The sequence below is a fragment of the Notolepis coatsorum genome (assembly GCF_963971535.1).
Source record: "Notolepis coatsorum genome assembly, chromosome: 2".
Lineage (NCBI taxonomy): Eukaryota > Metazoa > Chordata > Actinopteri > Aulopiformes > Paralepididae > Notolepis > Notolepis coatsorum.
This window is the reverse complement of record NC_140166.1, coordinates 207775018-207791060: the sequence shown is the minus strand read 5'-3', so window position 1 is coordinate 207791060 and position 16043 is coordinate 207775018. Positions and strand designations below refer to the sequence as shown.

The following is a 16043-nucleotide window of genomic DNA, read 5'->3' as shown; positions in this document are numbered from 1 at the left end:
AATGTATCTCATAAGAGATGAAATTGTTGGCCTACTCAACAATCAGAGTCCCTCCCAACCTCTGGTGGGCCTTCCCCCTGACTTTGAATCCAGCCATACGCTATGCTGCCTTGAAAACGTCTCAATTGGTTGGCGCGGCTAAACCCTCAACCTGTCTGTTTGACCCTCTTCCAGCAACTCTCATCAAAAAACTCTTCCCAACTCTAGGCCCTGCCCTACTCAATATCTTCAACACCTCCTTGGCTACTGGCGTGGTGCCCCTGGCCTTTAAATCAGCCGTCATTAAACCACTACTTAAAAAACCGAACCTCGACCCTCTAATCTTGAAAAATTACAGACCTATCTCCGATCTTCCGTTCCTATCCAAAGTGTTAGAACGGATTGTCGCAACGCAATTTACTGACCATTTATCAAACAATAATCTTAATGAATCTTTTCAATCTGGCTTTAGAGCCTTACACTCCACCGAAACGGCAGTTACCAAAGTCACAAATGACTTACTGCTCTCTCTTGACTCAAACCTAACTTCTGTGCTCTTATTGCTTGATCTCAGTGCAGCCTTTGACACTATCGATCATTAGATTCTTCTAGGTCGGCTTGAGAATCATGTTAGCATTCGGGGTCACGCACTTGCTTGGTTTAAATCGTATTTAACTGATAGAACACACTGCGTGGTCTATAATGATTTAACATCTGAGACCCTCCCAGTGCAATGTGGTGTCCCACAAGGCTCTGTCCTGGGCCCTTTGCTATTTTCGATTTACATGCTACCCCTCGGCAATATCATACACAAATCTGGCATAAACTTAAATTTTTATGCTGATGACACCCAATTATATATACCTATTAAGCCAAATGATTCCTCCCAATTACAAAATCTTGAGGCCTGCCTGCTTGCCGTCAAAGAGTGGATGTCGCAAAACGTTCTACTCCTTAATGCAGATAAAACTGAGATGTTAATTGTTGGCCCCCCAAACTACAGAGGCTTGTTTCAGGATATCTCCCTCAACTTTGATACTTTGTCATGTATCCCAGAGCTCCACCATAAAAAAACTCTGAGTAATTTTTTATTCCTCCCTCTCATTTAATGCACATATAAAAAAATTCACCAAAATTGCCTTCTTCCATCTTCGTAATGTCGCAAAAATTCGCCCCATTTTAACTCTGGCTGATGCTGAAACCCTGATTCATGCTTTTGTCTCATCACGTCTGGACTACTGTAATGCACTTTTTTTCAGGTCTACCTAATTCAAGCATCAAAAATCTTCAACTCGTGCAAAATGCGGCTGCACGGATACTAACTAGAACTAGAAAATGTGATCACATCACACCAGTTTTGTCCGCCCTACACTGGCTTCCTATTCAAGCCCGATCTGACTTTAAAGTGCTACTCCTCACCTACAAAATTTTGAATTGGGCTTGCACCGCTCTATCTATCCGATCTCATCTCCCGATACTCGCCCGCTCGTGCTCTGGGCTCACAAAATGCGGGGCTTCTATCGATTCCTAGGGTTAAAAAGAAATCCGCCGGCCACAGAGCCTTTGTCTACCGCGCTCCCTACCTGTGGAACAAATGACCTGCCGTCGTCAGGGGCGCCTGCTCTGTCGAAGCTTTTAAATCCCTGCTTAAGACCCATCTTTTCTCTCTCTCCTTCAACCTACCCTGATCTCACCTGGTCGGGGACTGACCTTTAGATTAATCTGTCTAGACCTCAGCGCTGCTTTTGACACCATCAGTCACCCCATCCTCATCACTCGTCTCCAGTCCTCCGTTGGCATCTCCGGAATCCCCCTCACCTTGCTCCAATCATACCTCTCACACAGGCACCAATTCATCTCTATCAACAACTGCAAATCCCCCACTGCCCCCATCACTCATGGTGTCCCCCAAGGCTCAGTACTTGGTCCCCTGCTCTTCATCCTCTACATCCTTCCACTTGGTCTGATTCTCCGCCAACATGGCCTGCGTTTTCACTGTTATGCAGACGACACTCAGCTCTACCTCTCCACCAAGACTATCACTCCAACCACTCTCTCCACCCTCAGCACCTGCCTCACAGACATCAAAACATGGATGCAAAATAACTTTCTTAAACTAAACTGCAATAAATCAGAAATCATCATTATCGGTCCAAAATCCCTCACCAGCCACACCCAGGATTTCACCCTAAATATTGATGGTACCATTGTCACCCCCTCCACTCACGTCCGTAACCTTGGCATCATCCTGGACTCCACCCTTTCTTTCCTCCGCCATGTGAACCACATAACCAAATCGGCCTTCTACCACCTCCGGAACATTGCTCGTCTCCGCCCCTCCCTATCACTCTCCGCTGCTGAAACACTGGTTCATGCATTCATATCATCAAGACTAGATTACTGCAACAGCATCCTCTACGGCTCACCAAACACTATCCTCAATAAACTCCAATATGTCCAAAACTCTGCTGCCCGCATGCTCACCTCCACCCGTCGCTCTGATCACATCACCCCTGTCCTCCACGACCTCCACTGGCTTCCAATCAAATACAGGATACATTTTAAAATACTACTCATCACATTTAAAGCCCTCAACAACCTTGCCCCTCCCTACCTGTCCGACCTCCTCCACCGTCACACGCCCACCCGTCGCCTTAGGTCTGCAGATGCCAACCTCCTAACACCTCCCACGACCAGGCTCCGGACCTGGGGCGACAGGGCCTTTGCTGCTGCTGCCCCCTCCCTCTGGAATGCCCTCCCCAGCCATATCCGTGATGCAAACACCCTGACATCTTTTAAATCAGCCCTCAAAACTCACCTTTTCAATCTTGCTTCTGACCTCTAATTCTGTCGGTGTTATTTTATTTTTGTCATGTATTATTTTTTTGTTCTGTTTTTTGTTTTGCCATAGTTTGTCTCTCCTGCCCATGTAAAGCGTCTTTGAGCACCTGGAAAAGCGCTATATAAAATAGATGTATTATTATTATTATTATTATTAGTTTAGTTAGGATGTCTATTTTCTCCCATGTCTGCTTTTCTGCAGACATGGGAGAACCTTTTAACCTCTGTCTCTGTCTCAACCGGTTCCATGGAACAGCTTCATACCGCCTTCTGTCTGGCCTGCAGTGCTGAACCTTCTGAGTGACTCCTCCTGCCCCCACGGGGCATATGGCCCTGAGCTATTGTCTTGTATCTCACCCTGTATCCATACGCTTGCAGTAGTTCTATCTATTACTCAATTTCACAATTTTCTTATATACTATGATTCTACTGTCACCATGTATGCATATGCTCACTACATGTATTTATTGCTCCATCTCCGCCCACTACAAACATGGGAACTCTCTAACCCCTGTCCCAACCCCCCCCCCCCCCCCCCCATCTCTCTGAGTGCTTGTCTCGTAGTGCTGACCAAGGTGGTGGATGTCTCGGGGTCTTGGCCAAGATTGCAGTGACTGTTCTACGTGCACCACCGAGGCCATGGATCAGCTTCTTACTGCCTTCTGTCCGTGGTCTGTCAACGTGGTTTGTGGTTTGTCAACGTGGTTTCATTGCTGGGTTAAGTAATTCTATTCTATTCACATAATATGCTTACTTCATATATCTATTCTATTCACATATATGCTTACCACTTGTATCTATTGCTATGTCCGCCCATTACAATCACGCGAGCTGTCTAACGCCTGTCCCGTCTCCCTGTCTCCCTGTGAGTTGCTGTCCCGGAGTGATGACCGGAGTGTCGGACGCCCCGTGATGAAGACCGGGAGGATGCGGCCCTCTCTGCGTGCCCCCCTGTCTCCCTGTCTCCGGCTGTCTCGGCGTGATGACCGGAGTGTTGAGCGTCCTGTGATTAAGACAGGGTGTGATTACACCGCCCCTGTGCCTCAAATAGATCCGCTATCAGCTCTATCTTTAATCTTTCAAAATGTTCAGTTGCTATCGCTATCAGCTCTATCTTACATTTTTCAACATGTTCAGTTGCTAATGCATGCACTCATCTGTGTTTCACTACACACATGAGTGCATGCTTACCAACTGTTAGTCTGCAACACTACTATCACCGAAATCTAAGAAGGGAGATCCCCCCTTTAATGGCCCTTCTAAGGTTTCTCTCCTCCACATTGCCTGTGGTGCATTTTTTCCTATTGCTAGGTTTTAGTGAGTTTTTCCTTACCTTCACGTGGGGTATGTCTGGGAGTGTTGCATTCATTTATTTTGCATTTATTTTAAATTGGTTGGACCTTATGGTGTTCTTGTTTTGTTCTTGACTTATTGTGATGTTTCTTCTTGACTTGTTTAAAGAAGACGTGTCCGGTCCATGGGGACATTAACGTGTGTTGTCGGGCCTTACAAATACATTTGATTTGATTTGATTTGATTTGACATTTAAAAGCTATTTTAAAAAGGTACGTTTTGAGCAGTGCCAACCGAGTGTGCTGTCCTAATGACCTGCAGGAGAGAGTTCCACAGTTTTGGGGCGTAGTAGTGAAAGCATGTTACGTCACCACTTGTAACTCTGCTGTGGACACTGAGCACCCGGCACTATAGCAGACACAGGGATAAACAGAGGGAGTCTACTGATGCCAGTGGGTGGTGGTGATGGTGATGATGACGAAGAGGAAGACACTATGAAAATCACTTTCTTCTTCTTCGTTGTCATCATCATCATCATCATCATCATCATCATCATCATCATCATCATCATCATCATCATCATCATCATCATCATCATCATCATCATATTATTATTATTATTATTATTATTATTATTATTATTATTATTATTATTATTATTATTATTATTAGGCTATTATTATTGTTGTTGTTTTTGTTGGACAAAAGTAATAAATAGTTTAGGTCACAGTAAACTTCTGTCTTTTCTATTAAACAATACCATACTGGTAATAGTGACCCGAGGACCAATCCAAGTCTGTCTTTGCCAGGGACACAACAGCGTTGGAGATCTGTTCTGCATGTTTTACCATTTGGTTTATCTCTTTTTCTGGAGGGGAAACCCTTGCGAGCACGGGGGAGAACATGCAAACTACACACAGAAAGGCCCGGGAGATACCCCACTTGGGTACCTGGCAACCTGGTCCCCAAGAGGGAATCGAACCCAGGACCTTCTTGCTGCGAGGCAACAGTGTTAACCAGTGTTAACCACTGCACCACCGTGGCGCTGTGATACTAACTATTCACTTCTAACAGATTTCAAATATCCAAATATACATGAATATTGCATAGGGTTTACAATAGATCTGCTTTTTAGTCTATTTGAGATATAGGGTTGAGATAGGTCAATTACAAAAACAGCTGGCAGTGTCCTTGTTGCCTAGTAACATGTACAGTGTAGATACTGTACTGAAGACACATATATGTATTACGGTTGTGTTTGGAACCCAATTAGCAGACAAGGAGAAACGGCCGACAGGTTTAAACCCAATATGGGTATATTTAATAGAATGGTCAATGTCCAGGCAGGGGTCGATACACAGGGGTGATACTCATAATGTCCAGGGTGTGCGTGGGGGCAAGAGAGTCAGACAGACGGGGTCAGAGCAGGGACAGGGATAGTCAGCCAGGCAGGTGTCAGAGCAGTTCCTTGTGAGCCAGGCCAGTGTCTCCAGGTCTTCGCCGAGCAGGCTGAGGAGAGAGGACGAGAGTACAAAGTTAGACACGGTCAAAGAACATGAGATCCAGGCGAACAACTAGAAGCATCAGAATAGAGAATACGAGCAAAGTAACACGACTAACTGGTAACGAGAGTTTACGATCTGACAGCTTCTCCACGTCTGGGGCGGGGTTATATACCCTGATGTAATATGCCCACAGACCTAAGATCAGGGCCCTATTCCCCGTACCTTGTTCAACTAAGTTGATCAAAAGTCCCATTATCCAGATTCAATTAACCCGATGTTTGAATCCAGGCTTTCTCTGTTCCTCGAACGCTGATTCAGTCTCGTTAATTCGAACCAGACTTGATACTCAGGATAATTGCGCGCGGCCGCCTCACCTGAAAAGACAGCAGGTGTCGATCGCAGAAATCCTGATTTTCTAACGGCATTGATTGATTGAAAACTTTATTAACAGATTGCAGAATGGGTATAATACAGTACGGCTCAATAGCCTCACGACAAGTTAAATGCATAATCTATAGCAGGGGTTCCCAACCTTTTTTCCCCCAGGTACCCCCAAACATCTCTGATGAAATTCCTGGACCCCCCTCCTAATAAAATACCCTAAAATACTTTTTTTTGACATTTTAATACTTTCTTTTGTCATTTTAATAACAAACTGCTTATACACAGGCATATGCATCATAATTAGACCCACTATGCTTCTTTGACTTGTGCCTTCAATCAACAAATCTCATCTTGCACCATATGTATTTCAAAATTTTGGCCAATATTCAAATCCTGTATTCATCCTCTCAAATCAGGCCCTAATGGTGAACGGTTTGCATTTATGTTGAATGAAGTAAGAATCCACTGCAGTAAAAATATCCTCACCTCGAGTGGTGGTAGTAAGGTTGACTGACATGAGAATGTCCTGCTTCAGATCCTCATTTTCGATATACTGCACATAAACGATGAGCACAGCCTCGTCTGCGACAGTTGTAGTTTCATCAAGTTGTATGGCAAATGGACCCTTTCTAAGCTTTTCTGACAGCTGCTGCTCGCAATCACTTGACATCTTATCAATTTGGTCTTTCACTACATTGTTCGAGAGTGGTACTGATTTTAGTTTATCCGCCACCTGTGGGCCGCACAGTTTCTAAACCATTTTGATGCAGGCTGGTTTGATGAGCTGCTCGCCAATATTGTGCGGTTTCTTTGCTTTTGCAATTAAAAGCGAACACTCAAAGGAGGCTTCGGTAGCCTTCTGTAAATCACTGCCACACCTGCTCCACGCTACTCTAACATCAACGGGCTTGTTCGCCTTGAGAGACTGTTCTTTCCTCCGAAAAAAGGTCCGGATCCTTCCCAACGGTTTCTGGGTGCTTAGACGCCTGATGTCTCTTCAGCTTGCTGGGCTTCAGGCTCAAGTTTGCCAACTTTTCTCCACAAATCACACACTCGGGTCGTTTGTCTGGTCCCTCAGTGAAGCCCATGGTGATGTAATTTTCCCGATTGCTGTAGGTCCTAACTTTTTTTGCAGATGAGCTGCCGTCATCTCCTTTTCGTTTGTCACACATTTTCGCCTCTGGCGGCTGACTGCAGACGAGCCGAGAAAGTTAACTAGCGTGCTAGGCTAGCTACGGAAAGTGATACAGTCAACTGATTCGCGTTTTAGCGGCTACTGTTAACGTTCAAAAATCATGTCTAGATGTTTATTTATTTATCTTTATTTTGTATTGTAGTGGAGAGACTATTCATGCTTCTGATGATAAAAATATGCTAATTAAATATTTATCTGAAAGAAAAAAATAATAAATATTTTTTTTAATTTTTTTTAAATTTTTAAAAAAAAGACATCAAATCATCTGTGGTCTGGCGGACCCCCTGCGTCCCCTGGCGGACCCCAGGTTGGGAATCACTGATCTATAGGCTAATGTTAAGTCCCTCATTACCCCAATCAATCAGATTATATTTCTTTAAATGTGCCTGCTGGCAGTAGGCTTAATGGAATGAATAATCGAATGAGATCTTGCTAGCGAAAATAATTAGTTCAACTCTTTCAGAATAAGTAGATACAAATAAGCCCAAAGAGTATCTAATTGATACGAATTAATAGATACTTATGAGGATCTGTACTGTATGTGCTAGGCTTAGGTATCATGTACTTTATATATAAACACAGTTTTCAAGGCACGGCCCCCGAAATAACGGTGTCAGAGAGGCTTGGAGGGAGGCTATACAGTTTCACTATTAATCAGGTTTTAATCTGTTTCGGACATCATCCATACATGCATTGAATTGATTAACCTTTGGTTTATACCAGTGACACCTCATGTTCATCACCCTCATGTTCATCATCAGATAACAGTGCTTGAACAGATAATGCATTTTCTCAAATTCATTCGTCAAAACGTCAACGGCTCATTCAATTTCTCAAAACAGCGCATCTCATCAGACATTTTAATCCCAGTTACAATATCACAATAACGTGTGAGTGACAGTGATACAATTAAACAATCCACAGATTCAGATTCCTCGTAATTCATATATCCACAGTCCACGCATGAAGTCGCTTCAATTTATGCTTAAATGAAACACAATCCGGCGCTCCGTTAAGCAAATACACAGCGAATAATATGAAACGAATCAGAGCCAAACGCCCGATAGGTTTCATTCATTAAAAATATCCCTGCGGGATTCACATTTGCAATGCGCTGTTATTAAAATAACCACAGTGTGTATAGCGACTCCGAGCGCCGTATCCGTATATGTGACTGGCCGTGGGGAGGATGGACTTGTTGAGGCAACGTATTTTCTTTTTTACATATTATGAAAGTACAGATTCATACCTTCAAAATAAGCCATCACTTGAACATTTTGGTGGGATACTTTTCAAGCTACTTCCTATGAATCATGGTGATATCACAAAACGCATTCAGAGATGAATGGCCTTGAAACTTTGTGGAGAGTTTCACACTTCTGTGTTAAACAACTACAACCCTACCCAGAATGCATTGTATTCCATGGCCCCCCTCTCTCTCTGGGGACATTAACACCTTGCGTCAGGCTCTTTTGTTATGTCAATTTGTTGGAAGCTTCACATAAGCCGTAATGTGGAGGTCAAGGTATTGGCTGAACCAACAATCTTCTTTTATCTTATATAATGCTTTGGTCCTTATCTGAATTATTGTGTTGAGGTCTGGGGAAATACCTATGAAATCAACCTACTTCCTTTGGTTATGCTCCAAAAAAGAGCTATCAGGATTGTAACCAATGAGAGCTATTATAAAGCACATACAAATTCTTTGTTTTTAAAAGTTTCAGTCCTGAAATTAAAGGACCTGGTGGATTACAAAACCGCCCAGTTCATGTACAGAGTTACCTTGAGGAATGATCTGGAGGAGGAGATCAAATCCAGTCAATCTATAAATATATTAAAGAGGAAGTTCAAAAAGATCGTGTTCACAAATTATACCAGGGAGGAAGCCCAACGTATTGTATGATAATGATTTGAAGGGTGACATGAGAGTATAGTGTGTGTGTGTGCATGTGTGATTGTGTTTTGTGTAGTTGAAGTATTTGCAAATTGTATTGTATCATATGTATTGGAAATCGTGTCATATTGTACTTGCTGAAGTATATATAATTTTGCAATTAGTTATTGATGGGGGATGGAAACAGATAAGCTTTGCTTCCTCCATCTCCTTTTCAAACAGTGCATAGTTTCTGGCTGTTGTTTTATTTTTAAAAAGATTGTGGGGGGGGGTTCCTCTTTTCCCATTTCATTTATTTTTCAAATGTTGTTTTGCCGGTCAATGGTAAATGTAGCCAAACTAACACCTTGTAAGTCTAAAAGCTAAATGACTAAATGTAAATGTATTATAAGGAAAATGGGGGACCCTGATATAAACAAGACAAATCAAGTTTCAAGATTTTATTATCATTTAAAATAACACGAGAAAAATAGGCATGATAAAATAGACATGCTAAAGTCAATGTTCTGATGGCCTCTCCAGAGTGATCACCGTGGTCTTTTTGAACCACTGCTCGATACTTTGGCTGGTGCTGGGCATGTTATGTCTTGAGCTTCATCATCACAGAACTCTCTGATCTTGTGGAACAGATAGTGTTGTCTTGCAGAGTCCAGTCCTGGTGGTGGCAGCACAGGAAGTCCATCTATAGGCGGCAGGACACGGACGTCACGGAGCAGCTGGAATCTGGTTTCAGCGCCATGAATCTTTGCCACAACCACACCAGGTTCCTTGGAATCAAAGCTGCAATAATAAAGTGAAACGTTAGTACAGGGCACATAACAATATCAATGCATTTGTATCATTTGCCAATGACATTCTTTGCACTAAAGTGTGAATAATTAATTACAGTAAATACACAACACACAGTGACCACACCCACCTAAAGTGCTGGTACTGTTTGATCTGTGGCAGTGGCTTGAAGTAAGGCCCCAGATGATCCTGCCAGTTGTAGGACTGCACGATTACAGTGCCATCTTCCTTTCCCACTAGCTGTGGTATGTTGACTCCAGCCACTGAGCTGTCCCTTACGACTGCTGCAATCTCATCAAGAGTGTTCACCTTGGTCTTTCTGAAACGCTGCTTGAGAAGCCCAAAGAAGCAGTCCAGGGAAAACTTTGTGTGGCCTACAATCAGCAGGTGGAGATTGACACGATGGTGAAGACCATGTAGCGCTCGCCACGCTAAGTACCACAACATGTACTTGTTCTTGTTTTGGCCACTGCAGTTGTCACAGTGAAGGTCAACATCTGTCTCCCCAAGACCATGGTCTTTGAAGAAGTGGTGCAGGTAGCTTATGATGGCGTTGCTACCTTTGCTGGACTCCATCCCCTCATCCACCAAATAGTTGACTTGCCGTGGAATCGCCTCACAGCAAACACCGAATATGCTGCACTTGCGTGGAGCCAAGAAGTACATGGGCCCTGGCTGAAGGGGGTCTGATGGATAGTGCACCTGCAATAAATGAATAAGGATTTTAGAAAGAAAAAAAAGGGAGCAATGCAGTAGTTATAACAATTATAACAGGATTGGGTTGTGAAAGAGGGCTTGGTATGTAGTCACCTTTTGAGCGTAGTCGAAACTGTAATGCATTGTCATGGGCTTGCTTGCCGGTGGCACATGACCACCCAGAGAAAGACCATCACGGATCTCCTTGGCGGCTTTAAGCATGGAGTTGTAGGCAGCCCTCTCGGAGGTTACATGCTCCAGATGTTGTTCCTGCTCCTTCAGCTTTGCAGACTTCTCAGCCTCTGGCAGATTGGCACTTCTGTAAATCTTGGAAAGTTAAGTAAAGGATGATATTAATATTAATAATAATAAACTGTATTTGTATAGCACTTTTCATACAGAAGTTGCAGTTCAGTCCTGGTAGGTGCACTGCATGATCTTCTGCATAATTCGACACAAATCAAACTACTTTTTCGATCTCCTCAAGTGTTATGCAATGCTTGTTGTTGTGTGGCGATCGCTTCTTAGTGCGAACACACATGCCATTTTCTGCCATGTGTTTGGTAATTGCTATCAAGCGATCCTTACCTATTCTTTGGAGAGAAGAGGGGAGGGGGAGACAGAGAGAGATAGTTAGATCATCATCACAAGTACCTGTACCACACCCAGTCTACATGATTTAAGAATGCAGAAACTTGAAAGAATACTGTCTCAATAGAACATGTAAACAATGTGCCTAATTTGATTAATTTGGGTTGAATTGTAGGACAAATCAAAAGACACAAATAGTGTATTGATCCAAAAAGGTTTTTGGTCTATAAATACTATCTGCTATACTATAATATACTATACTATACTATGCTACTATACTCTACTATAATGTACTATATTAGTTTTAAATAGACAATAATAAAGGCACTTACCCGTGGATGAAGAGGAAAGTTTCACGGCAGATTTGTACAGCGCCGAAGAAGTAGTGCGTGTAGGCGCGTTGTCTTTTTTTGGAAATAGATTTATTTCCAATTGTCCATTCAGACTTTCGACCAAAAGCCTGGAGCTGAGCCATAATAACCAAGTCTTTATTTTTTTTGGTCCACTTTTTCTCCCGTTTTCTATATTTTCTCCCATCCCAATTTCGTATCATCCAATTCAACCCTCCCCTGTCACGGACGCTGTTTCTTGCCTCCCACAAGCCGGCTGCAATGTGGACTAAGTCATACATAGCACAAGTCCCCTCTGGTACTTGAGGTAACAGCAGTCGCATCTTTTCACCTGCGCAGCTCTATCTCTCAGTGGCGAGGAGTAACGCGTGGAAGGCTCACGCTGCCCCCGACACTTCCTGATTCTACTGCGCAGGCGCACCAACCGACCTGTAGGAGTCGCTGTCCACAACGTCCGATCCCCACCCATCAGTTTCCCACCCCCTAATACGGCCAAACTGAAAGCAATGTGGAGCAGTATTCGTGGCGAGCGCCTTGCCCACTACGCCACGTAGCCGCACCAATAACCAAGTCTTTATGGTCCTCTTCTAGCGCCGCTATCTCAAAACGCCTTGTGTAAATTTCATCACGGTCCAATTTTGTGATACACGAGCGCCGGTGAACAAACATGTCATTTTCTTTATCACTCTGGACGCATTTACAAGTGAATCGCAAAAGTCTTTCCATTTTGTGTTCGTGGCTCGCGTCAGATTCAACTCCCACAAAGCTCATTACATGTTCTACCTCGTCTGAAAATCCGTTAGGTGCGTCACCATCATCTGGCTCTTCAGTATTGCTGTCAGTGACAGTGATTATAGCCCGAAGAACTTCGTCTTCGTTGTCTTCTTCTGAACCAGAATCTGAGTTTTTTTCTGGATCCGTTTTATCCGGCAACATGAAATCCGTGATGAATGTTCCCAGTGCGCGTTCGTCTTCTACACAGTGTGCATCGAAGTGAGCAAACCGGTTTAACGCTTCGGCAACGGCTCTCGCTGTAGTCTCCATGGTGACTGTCAGCAGAGCACTGTATGCACGCTGTTTAATACCCATCAATGGCAATCAACTTAATGACGTCACCGCCGTGGCTGCCTGACCAATAAGCATTTCGATGTAAATACATGTAGTGTGGTAGTGAAAGACACAACAACAACAACAACAACAACAACAACAACAACAACAACAACAACAACAACTTAATTTTATATAGCGCCTTTCAAGGGACCCTGAGTGGACAGACACAATACTTATTATTTATATAAGTTATATAAATAGCAACACACACACCATGGCTGCTTGACCAATAAGCATTTAGATGTAAAAACATAGCCACAAAAGGTATAGTGAAACGGTATAATGAAAACAACAACAACCTCTCTCACTCCGAATGAAAAGGAAGCATATCACTCCGCGTCCTGACCTGATAATGTTACTTTCTTTGAGTTTCCCTATTGAATGGATTTACTTCTTATGCTATTAGGTTGCAATAAATTCACTCGAACGAAATTCGTTCGCTCATAAAATTTGTGACATTCTAAATGTGTTTTAATGTTTTTTAATTTAATGACACCCGCGTCCCGACTCGTGTTTTTTGACAACGGTCTTTTATTTATTTTTTAACTTTTTTATATAGACACTGCGTTTGTCACAAGTTACGTTGCTATAACTTATAACATTAAGATAGTGTATTAACATTGTTCTTCTCTCCGTGTGTCTGTGTGTGCATGTTTCAACACCTCGTTAAGTACCTGTGAAGCACACGCGACAGACCACACCCAGCGTAAATGCCCTCGGCTGTAGTTTTTCCACAGTATTGAGAGACAATACTTGTCGAACTATCTAACACCTCATTTACAAGTTGTATTTAAGTTTGCAAATAAGGGCAAATAAGGGAACACATTAATGACATTTCAAAGAAGTAAAAAAAAAACAAGATTTCGACACTTGTATCTCCCCGGATCAAATCGGGTTTGGTCACGTCGGGGCACATATGACGTGCATTATTTAGCACAAAGTAAATCTATAGGCTGAATATGATTTATTATCAGCATTTTAGATATATTATTTTACATTTCAAAAGCCCCCTCTAGAAGAACGAAGCACAAAAACATAATTCAGAACTGTATAATGGGATCTAGACTGTGAGAATTATTTCAGGAAGCGAGCTGCATTTCTTTGCGAGGGCGTGGCCATGCAGGTTATCGAGCTAACTGAACTAAACCCTGCTCTGGAGCCGGTTCAAACTTTCTGATCTGTTGCCATAGCGATTTAGACAATCGCACGTCGGGGGAACGGAAAGGTCTGGCTTAAGTCAAGCTATGCTGAAAATTATCCGGCTAACTCAGTTAGCCAGGTACGAGGAACAGGGCCCAGCTGCCTTGCTGAACACCACACCTGCACCTACTTGACCATAATGAGAGCGGGAGAAGGGGGAAGAGAGAGACAGAGAGAGGAAGGAGCCATGACAATATGGGACAGACCTTTCAGGAATCACACACACACACACACACACACACACACACACACACACACACACACACACACACACACACACACACACACACACACACACACACACACACACACACACACACACACACACACACACACACACACACACACACACACACACACACACACACACACACACACACACACTCTACCTGAGAGACAATGACTTCATGGGGCGGCAGTGGGTCAGGAGGCAGAGTGTTCGTCTGGTAATTGGAAGGTTCCCAGTTCGATTCTGGCTCCTCCCAGCAAGTTTCAAGTTTCTTTATTAGTTGTCATACAGAAGTACAGAATACTTTTATACAAAATGCTTCTTTCTGTTACGCTCCAGAGACTGTGCTAGACAAAAATTGATAAGTATAAAATAAGTATAGCAAGTATAAAATAGAAGTCAAGTACGTAGACAAAAGTGTTCAGTATATACATATATACAATGTACAATGCAGAGTAGAAGTAACTGAGTTACAATACACTATACAGTGCAACGCAGAAATGGGATGAGGTACAATTTAGGTACAATTTACAGTAAGGTGTAATGAGGTATGGGTTGTAGTGCAAATTCTTTACCAATAAATATAAAGTGTGTTTAGGTGTTCTAAAGTGGGTAAAGTGGGTGCTGCAAGTGAGTGTGTGCGTGTGGATGTGTGTGCTGTGAGTGCATTTGATGGTTGTTACATAGTGTTATCGTTCATTGAGCATTCTGATGGCCTGGGGATAGAAGCTTCTTCTGAGTCTCTCTGTGCTTGCCATGAGACTCCGGTATCGCTTGCCTGACCGCAGCAGTTCAAAGAGGCAGTTGTTTGGGTGGCTGGAGTGATAATTCTCTTAGCCTTACCCATGCACCGCTTGTTGTAAATGTCCTGGAGAGTGGGAAGCCCCTCTCCAATTGTGCGTTCGGCTGAACGGGCCACTCTCTGTAGTCTGCTACGGTCTTGTGCGGTGCTATTCCCAAACCAGGAGGTGATATTGCCAGTCAGGATGCTCTCTTCGAACTTCGCCGTCATCTCCTGCGCGGCGCGGGTCCCTTCTTCGGACGTCATGGTCTCTCTACTGGTCTGTGTCAAGGAAGTGGAGTAGGATGTTGATCCTGTTTGTGACGCCAAATGTAGAAGGGTGGATTATCCCTGCTTGTGGGAGTAGTAGTACACAGACACTGGGTAGTAGGATACTATAGTATTGGACCTATATGTACCCCCGTCTTTGGCCCGGAACGTCGTTTTGGAGGGCTTGCAGTTGGAGTGGATGGGGCCCAGGATTTACTAACCTGGGGACTGGTACTCTGGTCTCCCTCGCCTTCCAAGGCGATCAGCAGTAGCTCCCCACACACCCTCACTCCCTCAGTACCTCCGACAGCCCTCCCACACCCAGTGACTGTCCGTTCAATAGTATTATTGGGCTTCCCTTTAAGCAGTACCCTTCCTTGACCACCTGTATAGACCCTTCAAATGCTATTCTGTAAATGGGGTGTAAGGGTTAAATAATGATGCAGTCACAATATTTACCCAGAGGTTAGAATAGCAAATGGAACTTAAAGAAACAGACACACACAATGATCCCAATTAGGTCTACTTTATATAGAAGCCTGGGCAGGTTATCCATTACAATGTTAATCCTTAATATATGGCACCGGGTGCTCTTGTTATCAATGTAGGGGAAGCTCTTCCCACCATAGGCACCTAGTGCTCAATACATTAAAACACCCCGCTTGTACTGGGGGAACCCAGGCATAAAATGTAGACACATTGGGAATTCAAGAATCAAACAATCAAATAAACAAATAACAAAATAAACCAAGTAAATGTGGGCCCACGTTACCAAAGAAAACCTAACCTAAGCCGGCTTAAATTGTTCGGGGTACCCCTTAGACACTGGTTGTTAGCGTTCACTTCAATGGACGTTGCTGTTGATACACGTGGTACTGTTAGTACTTAGCCAAGATGGCGGACCCACTCTTGTCACCGCTCGTCCGGGTGACAAGA

The 16043-nt window shown here is 43.5% G+C and overlaps 1 protein-coding gene across 1 annotated transcript in view; it reads right to left on the bottom strand.

The window, feature by feature from the left end:
* LOC311223711 (kelch-like protein 10) overlaps window positions 1-15104 on the bottom strand; it is a gene marked incomplete at both ends in the record, with an annotated part of 105085 nt that extends 89981 nt beyond the window's left edge. The window contains one exon of the mRNA XM_084308483.1: window positions 15058-15104. Coding sequence (XP_084164609.1) covers window positions 15058-15104 — 47 coding nt within the window. The remainder of the gene's footprint in view (window positions 1-15057) is intronic.
* Window positions 15105-16043: the final 939 nt, after the last annotated feature.